This window comes from Anas acuta, chromosome 1 (assembly GCF_963932015.1).
Source record: "Anas acuta chromosome 1, bAnaAcu1.1, whole genome shotgun sequence".
Taxonomy (NCBI): domain Eukaryota; kingdom Metazoa; phylum Chordata; class Aves; order Anseriformes; family Anatidae; genus Anas; species Anas acuta.
The window spans coordinates 96611987-96632663 of NC_088979.1; the positions used below are offsets into that span (position 1 = coordinate 96611987).

The window sequence follows — 20677 nt, forward strand, 5'->3', positions numbered from 1 at the left end:
TGTGCTGTTCCCTGCTGGAGGTACAACCCACAGTTTTCTTTACTATACACTTGCTATTCTGTAAGGAGAAGATAACAACTGCATTTACCATGTTGAAAGAGTTTTGGATTCACAAGTTGAAATTTTCTTATAGCACTTAGAATTATATTTTTGTGTATCTTTTGCACAGCTCTTATTATTTCCCACCCCTCCCACACACACAATTTAAAAGGTTCTGGTTTTGTGTCTTTTAATGCTACAGAGTAGACGAGTGTAAAGCATCCTACAGCACTCTTTTCTTGTTCTTATAAAGGACGTACTTAATAACCTTGTTTTAATATCAGTGAATCAGGCAAAGGCACAAAGGGCTCCATTTCCCTCATTACTGGTGAATAGATCATCCTACCTGACGTGCAGAACGCGATTGAACTGATCTGGCTTTTGACTCTAGGCACTTCGTGTTATGCTGAATTGATTTAAACCAAATTACAATTGGTTCAAAACACAGGCTTGCTGAGAAGGGCATATGACACCTCTCAGACTTGTCACTAAACTGCAATAAATCTCCTGGATTCACCATAGTGATGTACTACCTTGGCCTCATTCTTCCAGTGCCTCTCCGATCTCTTCCATTGCTCTAATCAAGGTTGACCTGTGGTGTCATCCTTATCTTCAGATGTAGAGTGGTCTCCTGGTGTATTTTGTATGCCCTGTGACTGTGTTGTTACATGTTCTTCATGGTTGTTCTCCTCTTCCCTGCTGCCAGCTGATAAAAGTGAATCAAGTCAGTAACAACGAGCAGAACAGCTTTTGATTAACTCGGCCACCGTGGTGCAAATTCAAGGACACTGGTTATTTACTATATTCCTGGCACAGACTATCATAATATCCAACATCTTATTCTGTGTATACTTTCCAGATCAGTTTCTCAACCTGATCTAATTTTGGAAACAAAGGGAATGCCTGATAAACTCTTCAAAAAATAAAAATAAAAAATAAAATAAATGGCATGACTATCCCCAGTAAGCATACTTTGGAGAAAATATTTATGAAACACAAGAATAATGGCACCCAGGGACACAAACCCAAAGTTTGTATGACATTATACAGTTATTACCCTGAATTGACTATCAGCAGGCACAAATTAATCTGCTGGGTTTGGTACAAAGGTGGGTCTGTCTCTTCATCAGTTAACAGCCACAGAAAAAGGGTCCTGCATGGGTCTGATGACTGAGCACCTGATGGTGGTTACAGACCTTCAGTACACAGGACAAGTCAGCAGGTTTTTTGTTAGACACACTTGGCAGCTTTGTTAGCAATCCTAGAAGGGAGGATATGAAAGCTGATCCCTCCCAGGTAGAGCTGAAACATGCTGGCAGAGTGGCACACCAACGCAGACAGTTCTGTGGATGGACGATACCAGTCCTCCATGCTATCCATCTGGTGCTCTCCACGAAAGTCCAAAATACAAACCAAACTGAGCAAGCTACTTGCCTGAGGTTCTCTCACACCAGCCCTCAACCACACAGTATATGTAAACCAAATTAAAACAAACAAACAAAAAAGATGCTTTCACACTGCATTTATGTTAAGTAGATATTTATTTGACTAGATCAACTCCATGGTTATAATTTCTGTCATTATATATATACATGTATATGGTATATACCATATATATATATGTGGTATAGATCCAGATCCACTGAAATCATGGGTCCCTTTAGGCTTCAGATCTGGCATTAAATGCCACAATTCTTCACTATATTTGGAGCTAGAAAAGAATCAAAAATTGGTTTTGCCTTTGGTCGCTTATATTTACTAAGCAAATACTGATCAGTAGGTGAAATGATTTCACCTTGTTCACTTTGTCATATATAGTAGTAAGAAATGACAGAATAATCTTTGCTAAACCTGGTGAAGGCACAGCAGAACCAAAAGGCCAGTGCATCCATCAATCTGCTTCAACATATTTGTTCAAGCTTTTAATCTGTTGCAGTGGAAAAGAGAAATCTAGGCGTATGTTGCAACTCTACCATTTACAAAAGCAAAAAAATCCATAAAAATAGACATTTGACATTTTTTTAGCGGGAAAGGAAGTCAACATATTCCACTTTTGTAGCAAATTGGCTAGTACACCACTGTATTGACATGCCTTATACTCATACAGCTGAACAATTTCAGCCTGCTTTTGAAAGAGCAGTATGTTCCCTGTGTTTTCTAAATGTGACAATCAACCATTCGATGTCGTTGCCTTATTCAGATCTACAGCTGTTTCCCTTCTCTAGCATCTTGTACTTCTGGTGTCTCTTTTTGTGGTGACTAGAGCCAATGCACACTTCCCAGGCTGTGAGCATTTAGGGAAACCCTGCATTTCACCCCAGCCAGTGTGCTGCGGACAGGCAGGCTCTCACCAGCTCTGTTCTGTGTAGATCGGCGTCTGGAACTCCTACAGCGGCCTTAACATGACGGACAGCAACAAAGACAGGTCGACCAACATCACCGACTCCTTGGCTAACCGGACGCTGATCGTCACAACCATTTTGGTAAGTCTTGGTGGGCAGAGCTGGTGTCCTCATCCATGCTGCAGGTTGCAGGCATGGCTGATGTGTCTCTATTGCTCCTTTCCTCCATACTAAGACATGTTTTGGTAAACGACTGTTTTCAAACAAATTTTGTGTTATAGACTCAGAACCAGCATAATTTTTCATCCATCAATAAGGGGGACTCAAAATACCCCACTGCCAATGAATGAGTCTGGAGAACCTTTGTCTCCAAAACTCTTTACCTTACTTCAAAATTTCAGAGGTGCACCCTGCATACTATTCTTCCCAAAACACATGCAAATGCTCAGTTTTATAGTCACTATTTATACATCTTTTCTGTTTACTGAAAGTGAGATGAAGAGGAATGAAAGAAAGCAGCAAATAGTAGACAGAGAGATTGAGGTATGTTCTTCCTACGATTAATAGAAAATGTGGAAATGGGTATTCACCCAATTGTTTTGCTCATGTGTTCTCTCCACACCTCCCCCTCATCCCTCCCTTCCCCCCCCCCCTTTTTTTTTTTTCCTTCTTTCAGTTATTCTGCCTAACCCCTCCGGGGAAGGGAAAGAGCTCAAAGGCTCCCTCTGCCCTCCTCTTCTGTTGCCAAAGGCCTTTTGCTGCACTAAATTGCAGCAATGTTCTTGCCCAGACCTTCTACACAAAATCCCTTAAAAAAAAAAAAAAAAAAAAAGCAGTGAAGTAGTTTGCAATCTATCTATGCTGTTCTTCATTTTCTCCTCTAAGTACCTGTTCAGCTCTCTGCTATATTACACATTAGAGATTTTTTCAATAGAGATTTATTTCTTGTAGAATATAAAATTTTAGGTTCTGCTTATGATTCTTTTCCTGGTATTTAGGCTTCTCCTCCAATATTCCTTCCTGTCCCTCAGGGTGGGACAACGTAGAGTACAAATCTTGGATCTGATTTTGAGGCTGCTAAACACTACCTTAATTAAAGCCCACGGGAGCTGTGAATGGTCTGTTCCACTGACAGTTAGGGCCCTTATGGTTATCACTAATTGATTCGGTAAATTTGTTAACACACCTAGAGCAGCTTTTAATGGACATCATAAATTACTGGTATCCAGCTAATTGCAATCCATTAATAAAATATTCACATAATTTAGAGAAACTGATATAATCTGAAACAAACTTTATTTCTGTTGCTACATCTGCTGTGTTTTTCTATAGGAAGATCCCTATGTTATGTACAAGAAGTCTGACAAGCCCTTGTATGGAAATGACAGATTCGAGGGTTATTGCCTGGATTTGCTAAAGGAGCTGTCAAATATTTTGGGCTTCATCTATGAGGTCAAACTAGTTTCTGACGGTAAATATGGAGCCCAGAATGACAAAGGAGAGTGGAATGGGATGGTCAAAGAGCTCATAGATCATGTAAGATTGAATCATTCTCTCTTTATTCTCCTTTCACCTGCAGTGTTTTATGTGAAGCCAGCCCACATGAAATGTTTGCACTAGTCTACAGTTTTTCAGAGCCACTGCTCTGTCTTGTCACCTCTTGCTAGAGTAGGAGGTCACAGCATTATGTCTGATCTAGCAGTGCCTGGGTGTTGGGGGGCAGTGGGCACTGAGCTCACATGGATGTTGTCACCCCTTGGCTACAAGCTCCAGATGCAAAGGCAGAACTCAACTCTGCCCTGCAGCAGGCTCTGGTCTGTGAATGTAATCCTCCCTGGGGACAGAGTCCCACAGGACTTAGCCCCCCCAGAGACCAAGCCCCGTGACCCTGGTCAGACCTTCCACACAAAAAAGCCACAAGGATCCCCCACCTGCAGAAAAAGGATGTCAGGTATGCAGCAATACCCTAGCACTGTTAAGTTTTGTTGTGCACTTTGTATTTATAGTCAGTTTGGGTTTAGCTTTGTTACTCAGAGAAGACATGGAAGCAAGAGTATTGTGTATGCATGAAAACATGACAAAAAATGAGTATTTTCCCCTTTGTGTTTTCAGAAAGCTGATCTGGCAGTTGCTCCTCTCACTATTACCTATGTAAGAGAGAAAGTAATTGATTTTTCCAAGCCCTTCATGACACTGGGAATCAGTATCTTGTACCGGAAGCCCAACGGCACAAACCCTGGTGTTTTCTCATTTTTAAACCCTCTTTCTCCTGATATTTGGATGTATGTTCTCCTAGCCTGCCTTGGAGTCAGTTGTGTCCTCTTTGTCATTGCAAGGTAAGACAAACACATAGTTTCAGATGCATCCACATTAACTACCTCTCATCTCACAGGTGTTACATTGGTTTTGCAAAGTAGCTATAGTATAATACTGTTCTAAGGATTTTATCCAGCCCTAAAACATAATGTTCTAGAAGGTCTCTTGCTATTTTCACATCAACACTGCTATCACTTTTATATATTGCAATGTGATGAGATTTAACTTTCTTTAAGGGCAGAATGGAGAGAAATATCTGATGAAATGTGTCAGCCTTCTTCTGTCAGAGCACAGCACCTCAGCACACTACCTACATGTTGAAAAACAGTTGATATTACTTGTATGTAAACAGTTTTGTTTTTTTTCTTTTCCTACTAATAGTACATATAAAAGGTAGGAGAGAGGTTGTGAACAGATTTTTGCTGATTGATGCTAATTAGCTCAGCTCACTCCCCTTTGGAAACACAAGATACCATGCCTGGGATCCTGAGGGGGCAATCTGCAAGGTGGTACAGAACTAAGGGTCTCTCCCAGCACTGTCCTGAGGTGCAGCCTGCCTGTCAGTGGCAGGTTCCCAGTGAAGTCCCAATGTAAAAACAGTAAGAAATAAGCACGTACACACCACTTTTCCAAAGGATCCTAAAGCTCATGATGATCTCAAAAGCAGGTGTACCACATTTTCTCTACCAGTGGGCCACAGAAGAGCGCTCTACACCCTTAACATCAAACTTTACCTTAAAAATTCTAGACAGCTGATACGGTTTCACAAGCCAGCTACAAGCCACTTGTCTTGGCTGCAGAGACCATGGACCATGGTTTGGGAGTCAGTTGCTGTGTGATTTTGAGTAAGGGAAAACCAAGCATGAAAGAAGATGAACTGAGAAACTTGTCAGAGGAAATTGGTCATTTGAGGCATATTATTTTTTATACTCTTCAATAACTGTGGGCTCTGCGAACTGGTATAGTCACTTTCTTCAAATAATGGCATCAGAATTTCATTTCCAACTCTGCTTATTTGATCTCATCATATCCTTCATTTTTTTCCTTTTCACAATTTAAAACATATATATTTTTATTAATACTTCACAGAGATTTGTATTTTTGAGCATTTTACTAAGGATCACTAATGCTTCCTCCACTTTCATTGTGCATTGTTTTGCATATACAGCAATGTCTTACACATTAATGAGTTACATAGGAAAATGGTCTGGGAAAATATTTATACTATGAAATATAAGAACTATAGTTGTGTATCATTGAAATAACACCCTTTCCCATCACAGCAAAGGTAACATGGGAAAAGCTACAGTTTTTATTGCAAATGATGACATTCTACTTTAAAGAACCAGCAATAATGTATATTTTCCAAAAGATGCATCCATAATCCTGATTCAAACATGACAAAAATCATAGTAATCTGAATCATTAATTCTGATACATTCTGCCTGACTTCCACATGTGTGTGAGCCAAGTCAAGTGGAGCTCTTGCTGCTTTTCCTACAGTTCGCTCTTTTTTTTTTTTTTTCTAATCAACAGACACACCCTATAAAACCTTTATTCACAGGAGCAGTTCAGCTGAGAGTGGTTGGCCTCGGGCATACATTTCTCTGTGGTCTACTGAACAAGCCTAGCTCCAGGAGGTCAACCTATGTGAAAGCTTTACTTGTTTGCATGCTTCTATTCCAGTGCCAAAGTACAGAAGTCTGTGGGATTTACTTTTTCCTTTAAGTTTCTGAGAACATGAAGAGAGAGGAGGGAATTTGAGGAGGAGGGGTCATAGGTTAACTTATTAGTGTTGGCCCCTGGTAAAAAAGAGAGTTCATCCCTCCCTAGCAGTGACGAGACTGTACACAATTAGTCATGGCTTCCCACAAGCTCTTGCAGTGGCTCACTGTACCATAAATAACTGCTCTTACTGTACGCAAATCATGATCTCACTCATGACTAATATTAAATTTGCTCAACCATGACAGATTGACTTTTCTGCAGTTGTGTGCCAAGACTGAAAACATCCCACAGTCCTCTCCACCTCAGAATAGGCAGAAAGGAAAACAAAACCCAAGTTATCCTCAGCTCTTCTTCTTTTTTTTTTTTTTTTTTTTTTTTTTTTTTTTTTTTTTTAAATAAAAAAGCGTCAAGGCTGCAAGAGTAAATAAGCATCAGGGTCCCTTGCCTGCTTGCAGATCTGCCTACACACAGATGCATGGCCAGGAATAAACCGAATGGAAATGCACAGTGCTCACAGATCATCAGCTGTGAAACCTGTTTGCTTTACTCTCCTGGCTGCTAAATATTGCTCCAAACCACAGTGCAGTGTTTGGGTAAATCCGTAGCTTTGGCCTGTGTAACTGTGCTATGTTTTGCTTCCTAAACCTTTCCAAAAGGCAGTAGTTCCAGGAGTCGTGTAACTAATGAAGCATGATTTCCCTACAGATCTGTGTCTCCTGGTGGATCGTGATCACCAATTGAAGTTTGTTTGTTTGCTTGTTTACTTTCCCTGCAGCTGAAGGATTTGTAGGAGATCTTTCCTGTGTGCATTAATTGCCATGGAACATGCTGGGAGATCATCCTGCAGCTTCTCCCCTAGTGGGGCTACCGCTGCAACATTTCACAAAACTTGCAGGAGCATAATAACCTTTAAGGCCTCTACCTATTTGTCAAATGTGGCTAAAAGGCTCGAATGTCATTAAAGGTGACCCACAAACATAGACCCACAAACATTTATAATACATAGCCGACTTGCAACAATACACAAAACCCAACTTGCAACAACTTAAACATATCAAGCTTGTGTATCCCTTAACCTCCCTATTCTAGGGAAAGAGGAGAAGAACATGCCAGTTAAGCAAAATAGTTAAGATAATTTTCTGAATTTATGCACTTTTCTGATTATTTATTTTTTTTATTGGAACTTGTGCTGAAAACCAATGCCTAATTAGATAATGACTATGTAGGCTGAAGAAGTACATGAAACTGTGCTCACATGTGGTCTTAATTTACTCCAGACTTTGGACATTTTAATTTACTTCAAGAAGCTAAGCCATCCTTAACGTCCACATCTAGGACTGTTCATGTCTTCATATATGCCATGATTTCTGTAAGATTTGCCAAATGTCTCAGTAAATATTTGGCAATCTTGTTTTCAGTAAAAAACAAAAATATATGTTTTTTTAAAGAATCTCTGTAATCAACCACTTTAACAATGCCATAGCAAATTAAGCAGTTATTGGTGTTTTGACATAATTTTGCAGAAGACAAAAACTTGGGAATAATTCTCATGGACTGGGGTAATTTTGCTGTTATTTTTCTTCAGATTTTTCAACAGCTGAACCATTTCTTGTTTCTCTTTGAGTATCATGCAGCCTTGTCATTGTTACATTAATTCTGAAACTCAAACACTAAAGTTTTTATCACTGCTAAAGGTTACAGACTGACAAAGCTCTTTTCCCAAGTATACTGGCAGTGAATGAAGAAGGCATTTTCTGCCAAAATTTCTGTTTATTGCTAATGTCATACCCACTGTGCTGTTGATGTCAATGATGTTAGAGCTAGGCAGCTGAGATAACCATCAGTCATACAAGGTGAATAAGTTTGCACATCACCTATAGAAAAAGGTGTTTAGGTAACCTTGAACATCTAATCTATAGCAGAAACCTCAGCATGGGTTTCTCACTGAAAACTGGGAAAAACTGGGTAATTGACCAGGTAAACAGAAGACCTGAGTGAGCACTGACACAGAGCTAAACTATAACTTATTCTCTTCTTGGATCTCAGCACAGCAATAAAAACACAAGAAGAAAACCAGCTTTTTTGTTAAGGTGGAAAAGTAATATAAGCCCTAGTACCACATTAAAATATATATCCGTTGTGATAAAAAATCTTTCCAGTCTGGCAGAAAGAGTTTTTCTGCCAGAATTTCATTGCCACTTTCCAACAAATGCAGTTTGGCTGTTTCAGTGGCTGTAGTATCATAGAATCATAGACATACTGAGTTGGAAGGGGCCCACAGGTATCACAGAATCACAGAAGCGTCTAGGTTGGAAGAGACCTTCAAGATCACCGAGTCCAACCTCTGACCTAACGCTAAGCAGTCCTCCAAGATCATCAGGTCCAGCTCCTGGCTCCACACAGGACCACCCCAAAATCAAACCATGTGTGATGGAGATGTTTGTCCCATCCCAGCTTTGGGCTTCCCAATTAGGTCCCACAGAGCTGTTTGTACATCTTCTTACTGTCCCATAGTAGCACTCCCATACCTGTGACTGAACTCACAGTGTGGGACTGCTTCACTTTCCTGTCCATTGGGTGTCCAGGCTGTGTACATTTCTTAATGCTGAGTCTCTTGTTCAGGATGTGTTTACCCACATGTGCACAAACTGTGCTGGGAACCATTTCATTGCTACTCAAAGACTTTCTGAAACCTATAACTTGGTGATTGCTTTCTTCTAACTGGTATATGCAGAACTGTTGTATCTTGAATCTGAAAACTGCGTCTTTTGTTATAATTTTTAACCACTGTGGTACTAGTAATGGTAATATTGTTCAGCTAATGGCATCCTAAGCTACATACTGTTTCAATTAGCGGGTTCATTACTATCAGAGTTCATTACTTCAGCTGAGCAAGGCACTCTGCTTGCAACCGTGCGTAAATTCAGTGCTTAATTATATTGTTGAAACAGTAATTAAAATGTATTGGCATGACATTGTCAATTAAAACTATATTCATAAACGTCATGAGAAAGTATGTAGCAAGCCATGCAGCAGTGGGAAGCAACAGCAGGCAAGGTACCTTGGGGAGGAACGGTCTTTAAAGTAACTCTGCCAAGTGTTTTGCAGACCAGAAGGGGTACGGTTTCCATTTGCGGCATGGTGCATGGGGAATAGAGCAGAATTCCTCTGTTCAAGGCAATCGTCTGCGTAATTCTTCCTACACACTGCCGACAGCATGGCCTATGGCTTTCAGCCGCTGCAGCCGCTCCCCTGTGCCTTCCAGCCACCGCCAGCTTTTTTCCCTGCTGCCAGGGCAGCTTTGTGAAGGGTGAAGGCATTCAGCATCGAGTGTCTTGACCACAGGCAGCTAAAAGGGTTTGTCTTGAGAGGGCTGCTCCTCCTTCACTGTTCTCCAAATGCCTTGCCACGAAGCAGCAAGAGGGCTTCCAGCTGTCCCCACCCCGTCTGCCTGGGAGTGGCACGGGCAGCAAAGTCCTGGGGGATTTGGGCCGTTCCAGCAGCCCCAGCCATGAGGGCAGTAACCAAAGAGGAGCAGGAGTAAGGATGCAGTCCCTGTGCTAGCAGTAAGGCTGTGGAAACTGCTCCTGGTGTGGCAGTGCTGCTCCACAGCTTGCGTGAGGCAGCTGCTAGACATCCCGCGGACAGCCTTTCCACTAAGGTTTCCTTTTTCTTGTGTTTTCTTCATTACTCTCCTCATTTTGTGTGTTGTTCAGCAGGTCTGCTGCCACTGTGTGTACTCTACTTGATGTTTACAGATTGTTTCTGTTAACTGCCACAGGTTTACACCCTATGAATGGTATAACCCCCACCCGTGCAACCCAGACTCAGATGTGGTGGAAAACAATTTTACTTTACTAAATAGTTTCTGGTTTGGAGTTGGAGCTCTCATGCAGCAAGGTACACCGGTTACACTTCGTTATTGCACACGTCCCACAGTCTGCTCAAGGGCTTCTGTGCTGGTAAACTCCACCCTCTGTAATTACAACTTATACTGTAAAACCCGATCTCAGAACCCAGGTGAAGTAGGAAAGGAAGAAAGCAACAAGTCTCTGGAGCTGGAAGAAGGCAGAGGAGGGGAACCTGCAGAGTCCAGAAATAGGGCTGCAGCAGGAGCAAGGAGAGGAAACATCCGGGAGAGAGGCAAGCGGACAGGGTCTCATCGGAGCTGCTGGAGCTAAAATAGAAAATATTCACTAGAAGGATATGATGTTCTTTATGCTGAAGTTGAGTCTGTTGATTTTAGAGGTTTGGCAACAGGAAAATATCTTCTCAATTGGGCTCCATCCCAGTAGAAACAGTAACAGCCTAGGAAAATTATTTTTACTGCCAAACCAAAAAGATGATTCTCTTTCTTCAGAAGGATTGTTAAGTTTGTTGGCACTTGTCAAACGCTTTGTTTAAAACCAAAACCAAACCTTTTTTTTATGGCTTTTCTGCAGGTATGAGTCCCATCCTTCTGTAAACGCATTCAACCCTAGAAGCATTAACTTAACACAGTCACAAGTCCCTGTTGCTGATGATTTTGGAAACAGCTGACATTATACTCAATTGACAAGGAAGGGCAGTGAAGCTCACTCCATATGCGAAGTAAAACAGATATGTGTACTAATCACATTTGGTTATGGCATGTATATTCCAAGGTTTCCAATTAAATCACTGTTCACCAAAACTGGGGTCCACTGAAAGGGATGAAAATATTTTCTGACAAACATTTCCAGTTGAATCAATGCTGAACAAAAAAACCCACCCCACGACAACAACCAAAAAGGCAATCCAGAAGAAATCCCAGATTGCTTCGGTATTAAATTCCTAAACATTTAAGTAAGGAATGTAAAACCATCTCTACACTCATCCAGGTACAGTTTATTCTTCCCTCTTTAACAGACATGAGTAGCAGTAAAAGAACCATTAGGAGGATTTACTAGACATGGTAGAGAGTAAAGTTTGTCTTGTACCTAGGATACCCTTGCTTTTATTGGTGCACTAATGCATTGACAGGTTGTAGAGCTTCCTCATAGACATGGCTTTGAAGGCGACTGCGTGAAGGAGGAGCCCTTCTGTTTGTTTTTTTTTGTTGTTGTTTTATTGTCCTTCCAAGTGATCAGTGAAACACAGGCTGAGGTTTTACAGTATCAGGCAGGTGTGTGTACCTAACTGTGACTGCCGTGTGTGTGAAAGTGCCCTAGGATTTTGTGTTTCGATGTACTGCCTTTTTTTGGAGTTTACCATCATCCACAGCAAACTGTGGGATGCAGTGTCTGCTCGTTACCACTACCTTGGGTACATGACAGTCAGCCCCAACCAGACTCTGCTTGTCTTTCAAGAAGCCTAAAAACAAAATAAATGACAGAAAGAAAGAAAAAACATTTGTAAGGCAACACAAATGTTTCCATGTACAAACTTGTGGTGCGTGTGACTGTAAGTGCATCATCGTTAATGTGAAGAGCTTGAACATGAAGTGAATGGTTGTGAGACTCTGCATCTACTGTTACACTCTTTCTTGTTGACAGCAGCTGCTTGCTATGCTTGATTGGAAGCCATTTGTTATTAAATTTTAAAATGTGATGATCAGACTTTCTCTTTTCTACAGAGCGTGAGCAAAGTCTGGATCAGGATTGGCTGTCATGTCTGCCATAAAAAGGCACTAGAGAGACTTCAGCAAGTATTGTCCCCGACCCTCAGTCTTGCTAGCAACATTTCTATTTAGATGTTTTTTTCCACTGTTTTTCCCCCTGAAAGTCTCAGACATGTTATACATACTCTGAAAGCATCCAAACAGGACACATTCCATCAAATTCATTCAGAGAAACCACTGCTTTCAGGAAGACAAATTTTCTGCCAGAGCCCCTCTCCAACCAGATGGTGGGCAGAGCAGCAGCACCCAGTTCAGGAGAGAGCTTGGGGTGAAGGAAGCATTAAGTATATACTAATGCTCTTTGCTGCAGTCAGGGCCCTCAGAAAGGTGAACACTGAAATAATCAGGGGACCGATCAAAAGAGATGCTGGGCCTGATTGGTTCAGCTGGGAGCAGAGTGCACTCAGCACCTCCCATAAACAAAATCGAAGCACACTGCATAATTAATAGGCCAGGGAATCTTGAGCTTAATTGAACTGAATGTATTTTGCTGCTTTTCCACAAATAATATTTTGGTAGGGGAAATCACAGGAGGTTTGGCATCTCACCCCACAGATTCAACATACAGGGCTTCTCCGCCTACATGCTTGTGCTGCCATATGGCTGCACATGGTGGCAGATTTTGTGGCTGCTTGTTAGGATCTCTGCAAGGTAGCTGGCTATTATGCAGTATGTGTCTGTATACATTGGAGCTAGGTCCTAGCATCAGGGCTCAAGTGTAGAATTTGCATGTGTGTAGCTGCATAAGTTTTTAAAAAAATTAAACCTTCAGGATAACCTGGATCAGCTCTCCTAGAAGCCAGCCTTTGCAGGTCAACCCCAGCTTAGAAGTAAACACACACTTTTCCTGAAAGCAGCAAAAATGAAAAGATTTCATGGTATAGAAAAAAAAAAGAAAAAGAAAAAAAAAACTTATCTGAAAAGCAAGGAAAGTACAGCAGACCACAAACGTAAACCCAGATAGAGCTACAGCTTTAGAAATGGGTAGATTTGGCCTCAAATTTTAAGTGAGAGCTTTTGCTTTCAGACTGCTGGCCTAATTTGAAATCCGTGCAGCACCAGGGCTGCACAGGCAGAGCATCTGCTCTTGCAGCTTGGCAATTCTGTCAGCCTACTGAAACCCTAGGGCTATGCTCAGGCATTGACCTTTAAGAGACATGTCTACTTGTTTACAAAGCTGAGTTAAATCTGTTTGCTAGATGTTTGGAAAGTTGTTACACTTTCAGTCTTTGCCCCAGAAGTCACATTCAGAGTTTTAGCAAAGTCTGAAAATATTCTCTGTGACCTGTTTAAATTTCTTACAGAAATCATCTAACAGTTTTGGAGAGATAACATACTACTAGAGTGTTTTTCCAGTAATAGAAGTGTTTGTTACATCAAACACTGGAGTAATTTCTTAAGTCCATTCTTCATCAACTAAATTATGCCAACATTTAACTTTGATGTCAAAAGTATTCATATGGATGTCTAAGTAAATCGCATCCTAAATTCCACCATAATAAGTTAAATTCAGTGGAGAGGCTTCTAGAAAAAAAAAAAAAAAAAAAAAAAAAGGCAAGCATAAAACTTGAGAATGTTTGGACATCTGAGTACCTATGTTGCTTACATTCTGTATGAGCTGCTAAGAAGCATTTAAGTGCACTTAACACCCAATCTGCGAACATGCTCTTCTGTGAGATTTTTATGACTATGGCAGATCATTTTGGTACTTGTTGGTGTGACATGCAGGCAGATCTGCTAAAACCTTTTCAGCCATAATTAGTGTTAAGTTCAGTGTCCAAAACTTTGCATTGTCCTGTACATCCACAGGGTAGTTCCATTCACCCTCTGAGTTTTAAAATGTAAGTCACGTGTTTGTAGCAAGACATATTCTACATTTTGAGCTCAGGTTCACACAGGTTTATGAATTCACTGGAACCATATTGATTGCCCTATTTCTATTTAGGTATGTGGATAGGAGGAACACCAGACATCTTTCTCTTGTAAAGCATTTTTCCTAGACAGCTTAAAAGTGGAACAGCTTTCTGCTAAAGACATCACATTGAACATGTCAATTGCAGTATACTGGCAAAGAGGAATTCAGAAAGCAGATAAAAAATACTAGTACAGCTTGTTAGGGATGTAAGAGGTTAATGGCCCATTGCACATTAGCTCGGAGAGGTAATGGGGTTTAGACCCAAGGATAATTCCATTTGTCGTGTATCATGGCATACATCCCCTTCACAGTGTGTTATCATTATAAATGTTAGATGTGCATCTGTGAGATTACTGTTTAAATCATTTTATTGTATTATGGCTCATAAAAGCATTCTGTGCCTAGAAATAGTCTTTCGTATCAGGAAAGGTATCTCTAAGCATCATTTTAATATGATTGTTTTGATAATATTGTAACAGGATCAGAGCTGATGCCCAAAGCTCTTTCTACCAGAATAGTTGGAGGAATATGGTGGTTTTTCACCTTAATCATAATCTCATCTTATACTGCCAACCTGGCTGCCTTCCTGACAGTAGAGAGGATGGAATCCCCCATCGATTCAGCTGACGATCTGGCAAAGCAAACCAAGATAGAGTACGGGGCTGTTAGAGATGGATCCACGATGACCTTCTTCAAGGTAAGATGACATCAGCCAGCTCTGAGTGGTCAGACCAACTTGTGAACAATTAGTGGCCTTTGCTCTGAGGGGCAAACCCATGCTTCTGATGGGAGAATATGAAGGGGACCAGGGCACAGTTATCCCCCCAACTGTTTCTCAAGGCAGGACCTCAGCTTCTTACAAGCACCTGGCTAAGATCAGTTCCGCAGGCCACATACATGTATGCACTAGAAAAATACTGCAGGTAGTCAAAATGCAAGTTGGTTTGTCCCTTTCTTAAAATGGTTCGTGGTCAACACATATAATATTAATATACAGGCCACGTATGCACATAAACACATCGTGAGTAAAAGGTCATTTTCTGTGGCTAATTGCTTTATAGATAAATGCTTTTTCTTTTCTTTCTTTCTTTTTTTTTTTTTCTCACTATTAGTATTAATTACATACAAAATGGGTTAATCTCATAAAATGTCAACGTAAAAGCCAACAAGCTATAAATATAGGATATATGCACAAAAATCCTGTGACAATTAGAATTAATTAGCAGCTTCATCGGTAGTCTCAGCAGGGAAGTTAAGCACTGACTGAATTGGTATCATGTTTTTCACTGTAACATCTCATAGTGATGTTTATAGACAGTCAAATATGTGGTGCCTTTGAGGATGAGACACCCCGGTGAAGAAACGTGTGGGACAAAATAACACTCACGTCTGCATGAGAAGCCTCAGCCCCTGAGCTGAGAGCCTTCTCCCCTGGTGTTCCTGCCTGTATCTCCCTGCCTTGCTTTAACTGCACCCCCTCATGTTTCCATGTGAGGAAAAGTGAGTATTTCCACATGCATAAAAGGGATCTTGGCTACAGTATTTGGGTCATCTCTCAAAACTAGCAGTGTTCACCAAGGTCATTTCAATTATGTAGTAGAGCTGATGGTAGGCTATCCCTGATGGAGCTGTCAGGGGTGAACTCCTCCTCTAATGGCTCTCTGTGCTGAGCAGAAATGTTCTGTTCTGAAAGAAATGCACAAAATACAGTACTTTTCAGAGCCTCATTAGAGTCGGTTCTTGAAAGGATGAGCTGACATTTCTGTTAAGAAATGCTGGGAAACCCATCTTGAGATATTCCTGGAAAATACATAAGGCAAGGACAAAACCCCAGTAAAGAATGCAAGGGAGCAGGAAGCAGCCTGAGGAGTGCTCTAGGACATTCCCTTGGTCTAAGAGCTCCTCACTGCCCAAAGACACCCAACATCATTGCTATTCTGAAGTCAGATTCAGCACCAGAGAGAGAAATCTTCAAAACCTGTTGCTTCCATGATCTTTCAGTGGAAATAAATTGTAATTTCATTACAAGAAGTTCAAAACAAATTTCTAGAGCTTTTTCCAGTTCTACACTGTTGTGGTTTTTTTGTTGTTGGTTGGTTGGTTTTGTTTTTATTTCACAGTTAATCCTTATGAGTAAAATTTGTAGGCTTAAAAGAATGCAAACCTCTTAAATTTAATAACATTTCAGACAAGGTGATTAAATATTTATAGGCAATGCATGCTGACTTATTTGTGCCTGAAATATGTGTGTACGCAAACACAAGTGAAAGGACACTAGGTTTTTTTTACAGAATGGAGATGGATAAGCTAGCAAAATGAAGGTGACATAGTGAAAGATGCATGGAAAATACAGTTTAACACACTTCTAAACCAGTGACACACTTGTAAACACACGGAGCTATATAAAAACATTGTTATTTTTATTACAGAAGCCTTTCAAGACCCTCAAAATATTATGATTTCCTTACACTGGCCAAAACTTCAAAAATATCACAGTGTGGATATTTGTACAATAAATGCAAGAAATACTTAGGTATGCAACAGGAAGACTATGTGCCCTGCAAGGGCATGACTTTGCCTCACTTGTCTTGTAAAATAATACACATCTGGAGCTGAGCAAGCACACACACACTGCAGTGAGTGACCTGGGAAGATATAAATCCCAATATTCAGAATGAGGAAATGGCAGGAGTAAGGGTTTCTGTGAGAAAGGGAAAGGGAAAGGGAAAGGGAAAGGGAAAGGGAAAGGGAAAGGGAAAGGGAAAGGGAAAGGGAAAGGGAAAGGGAAAGGGAAAGGGAAAGAAGAAGCAGTGACACCAGGTTAATGGCAGCAAAGATGTCCCATAGAAGTGGAGTGCTTCCTATATTCCAAGTCTTGACTCATCCCTGAGCTTCACCTAGTACTTAAGGCATGCCAAGGGAAACAACAGACTCCTTCAGAACAACACTTTTTTTAAAGGAAAAACAATACATGCTGTCAGTGCCTCACCACAGAAGAAAGGACACAGTGCCTAACATGTGGTACATGATCAGGTGGGGCTGATTTTCAAGTCTGCACGTGACACACACAGATAAGGGTTTTCTGAAAGCATCAAGTGATCCAGGCACAAAGTAAACTCTAAAGAACTTTGGTCTAAGACTTTCTGCTTCAAGTAGCAGAGGCAAGCCCCCGCAGTGTGGCTTTACACAAGGTGTTTATTGGATGGGATGCAGGTTAGCAACCATGTGAGAAAAGAAAAGTATTTCCATGGCTTTTCTGAAAACTCAGCTTGTGTTTATGCCAATTCACATGGCTCTTTTTATTTAGTCTTGCTTATAATGCAGATACAAACAGTTGTGGTTTTCCACTAATTCTAGATGCCTTACACTGTTGTGAATAGTCTCTCCAGACAACTTCTTTCTAGAGTGGCAAAAATTTCAAGAAAGTTTCTGCAGTGGCTATGCCTTCTAACCAGGTAGTAGTAGGAATGAAAACAAAACCATCTGAAGTTACGTCTGGAAGACAAGAGTCCTGGCTTTGAAGGAGCCCTGGTGTCAGCTTCCTCCCTGTATGCAAATCTTGGAGCCGCTGGTCTGACAAACCTGACTGTAGCAGAGGAAAGTATCCTGAAAACAGGGCATGGAGAACTAAGGAGCACCCTGGTGAGGTGATGGGGCTCCAGGCAGACAAAGCAGTGAGAGCTCAGGCAGCATTCTCCATGTGTGTGAATGTCCAAATTTAGTCAAAATCTAAATGGAGGCAAGATGTTTCACACCTGCAAATCATGACAAGAACGTATTTCTCCAGAGTGTTGTCCTGCTCTGTTTCCAACGCATCTATATATCTTCCATTGCTTTCTTGCCCCTCTGTGATAATAGATCTTAATCTGACATTGCAAGTCTTGCCAGCTCCTACCTGCTGATATGCAGGCATGTTTCCATTGAAATCAATGAGAATCCAAAGGCCAAAGTACAGCATATGATATATCCTGAAAAAAAATAAAAATGCAAGTTGGTAAGTTGAGAAGCTGAGATCTTTCTTTCAAACTCATCTGAATAAGGAATACATCTTTCCAGTAAATTCAACATTGGATTCAATCTACTGCATAAATGTATCATCAATTTCAAAAAGTGTTCCCAGCTGAGCAGTACAAATGGCTTCTTCTTGTAAAGAGCCACTTAACTATATTCAAAGTTTAGTGGTATCCAGTGGCTTAACAAACTTGGGTGAAATTTAGGTGAAATTCACAGGTATTGAATTCACAGGAAAACCAAGTTAACATTTAAAGCTCAGAGAACCAGAAAATCAGCTTCTCACAGGAATCCCCTAGACACCTGTGTGTAATGAGCACTTAGGGTCTCCACACAGTGAGCCTAAAATCAGCTCTGATGGCTACAAACCAGATATAGGGCCCGTGAAGGAGGGGAAGGATATTCTGCCCTAGAAGTGGGAGAGTATAAGTGCGTAGGGACTTGTATGTACATCTCAAAGCTGTTTTGTGGGTGGCTGGCTTGTGCTAGGTTGTGGCACAGCATAGTTCAGCAACAGTTGGCTATGCCATCTTGAGACAAACTGTGTCTGATGGTCCAACTGCCCGTAGGCCTAACGTGCTATTTCATCCAAAAGTGGCATTGTATGCTCAGCGGTTTTGGACAGCACACAGGGGAAGAGGGAGGCTTAATCGTGTTAGCACTAGCTTGAAGGTTTTGGGGTTGTAAGTAGCACATCTTGAGGGCAGCAGGCACAGTGCCCCTGAGAAGTCCCTAAGCAGGTTCAGTTTGTCTTTCCACCCCCTCCAACAGCCCTTCCCTGCAGGGTGCTCCCACAGCACAGGGAGAGGAGTGGGGAAAGGAATGCCCAGCGTGTAGGTGGCTGGGGCTGCTGGCCTCCCTCTTCCCTCTGCAGCTGGGTATTGACACAGGCCACGTGCACGCTCCTTCTGAGGCCAGTGGCAAAAAATCCCCCTAAACTTCAGTGGGAGAAGGATTAGGACCTTAAGTCTGATTGCAATGAGAAGCTGAAAGCAGAAGTTTACTCAGAAGTCACTTTGGGTTTGTTTCTCAAGCTTTATCCTTGAAGTACATGATTTCTAAGCAAATGATATCAATACAAAAGAGCCAGTACTTTATTCATCATCAGGCTTTTGGAACAGTGCATTTGCCCTGACAGGCAGAAACGCTGCTTCTGAGTGCAACAGTATCCAGCTGCATTAATTTAGCTGGGCTATGTGTAGTCATTTGCTGTAATCCATGTAACAGCATTAGCCCAAAAAACTTCAAAGCACTTCACAGTTGTGCCAGTAATGAAGTTCCTGGCACTGCAAAGGAAGAGAAAAAAAAAAAAAAAAAAGATTTCTCAGCATAAAACACAGCAAGAGAAAAAGGCTGTGGGAAGGAAAACCATTCTACAAATTCCCTTTCATTCAAGATATGCTATTGGCATCATTCACAACCAAAGGCAGAGGAAAATTTTACAAGTGTAATTTGGGTGCTGGTATGATTCTACGTCCTCGTTTTCCCTCCTTAGAAATCCAAGATATCCACATATGAGAAGATGTGGGCGTTCATGAGCAGCAGGCAGCAGACAGCGCTGGTGAAGAACAATGATGAGGGGATCCAGCGTGTACTCACAACGGACTACGCGCTGCTGATGGAGTCAACCAGCATCGAGTATGTGACCCAGAGAAACTGCAACCTCACCCAGATTGGGGGGCTTATCGACTCGAAAGGCTACGGTGTGGGAACCCCTATCGGTAAGATGCTTTCCAACACAGGTGCTGTAGAGCACACCCAGAAATGTTCTATTCATATGCATTGATAGCCATCTGAATGATGCCCTAGCGCCTTAGATAATTTTCTCAGTAAAAGAGACCCCGGGAGCTTCCTTAAAAGCAAAAGACCACCTCTTGGCTCCACTCACCTGCAAGCAGACTCTACAGGCAGGAGAGAACATAGATGTAGTAGTGCAGGCTACATCTGCAGAGCAAAGTTAAGTAGCCTGCTTGCCTTCTGGAGCATCCCACGTGGAACAAACAGGGTGTTCCTGTGCTGCTCGATGTCCAAGTTGTTCTACTGAATTTCAGCTTACTTGGAGGAGTCAGGTAGTGTCTCTGTGAAAGTAGTAGTGGGCAGAATAAATGTTACATCCAACATACACATCTGCAAGAAAGCTACATGATAGGAGACTGATTTTTGTTCCATTTTGTGACTCAATGTATGGGTACAATGAAAAGCAATTGAAAGGTTCTGCATCTGCATCAGGGACTTCAGGGTTTCAAGCTAAGCAGAGATTCTCAGTCTCTGGGAATTCTTTCCAGCAGACCTTTTCTAACATATCCAGTGCCTTTTTCAATATTTTTTTAATCATAGAGAATAGAAAGTGTCAGGTTTTTGGGTTTTGTGTATGTGTTTTTTTAATTTTGATTGTTTTTGTTTTTATTTTACTCTGGGTTCATGTGAATAATGGTACTATGCAGACAGATCTTCTTCTTGTATGATATACCTCTCCAGACTGTTCATATATACATTTACCATGTCACACTCTGCTAATAGCTATGCAATTCTATTGGCTTTGGGGGAATTAACTATGTTATACAGGTATAACAGGTGAAGTATTTGGTCCATCAGTTGCTTGGCAGATCAGATATAAATAAGAGAGGAAAAACACCACTGCACTTTGACATGTGTTTCTTTATGTTGCTGGGCACCTCAGATTATCAT

The 20677-nt window shown here is 41.3% G+C and overlaps 1 protein-coding gene across 4 annotated transcripts in view; it reads left to right on the forward strand.

Annotated features, from left to right (window-relative positions):
- The window catches only part of GRIK1 (glutamate ionotropic receptor kainate type subunit 1), a 163817-nt gene that overhangs the window by 128082 nt on the left and 15058 nt on the right, over window positions 1-20677 (forward strand). For all 4 annotated transcript variants that reach the window (XM_068689570.1, XM_068689591.1, XM_068689559.1 and 1 more), the window contains 6 exons: window positions 2409-2522; window positions 3714-3917; window positions 4494-4717; window positions 10207-10325; window positions 14458-14675; window positions 19485-19710. In XM_068689570.1, the coding sequence (XP_068545671.1) occupies window positions 2409-2522; window positions 3714-3917; window positions 4494-4717; window positions 10207-10325; window positions 14458-14675; window positions 19485-19710 (1105 nt within the window). The remainder of the gene's footprint in view (window positions 1-2408; window positions 2523-3713; window positions 3918-4493; window positions 4718-10206; window positions 10326-14457; window positions 14676-19484; window positions 19711-20677) is intronic.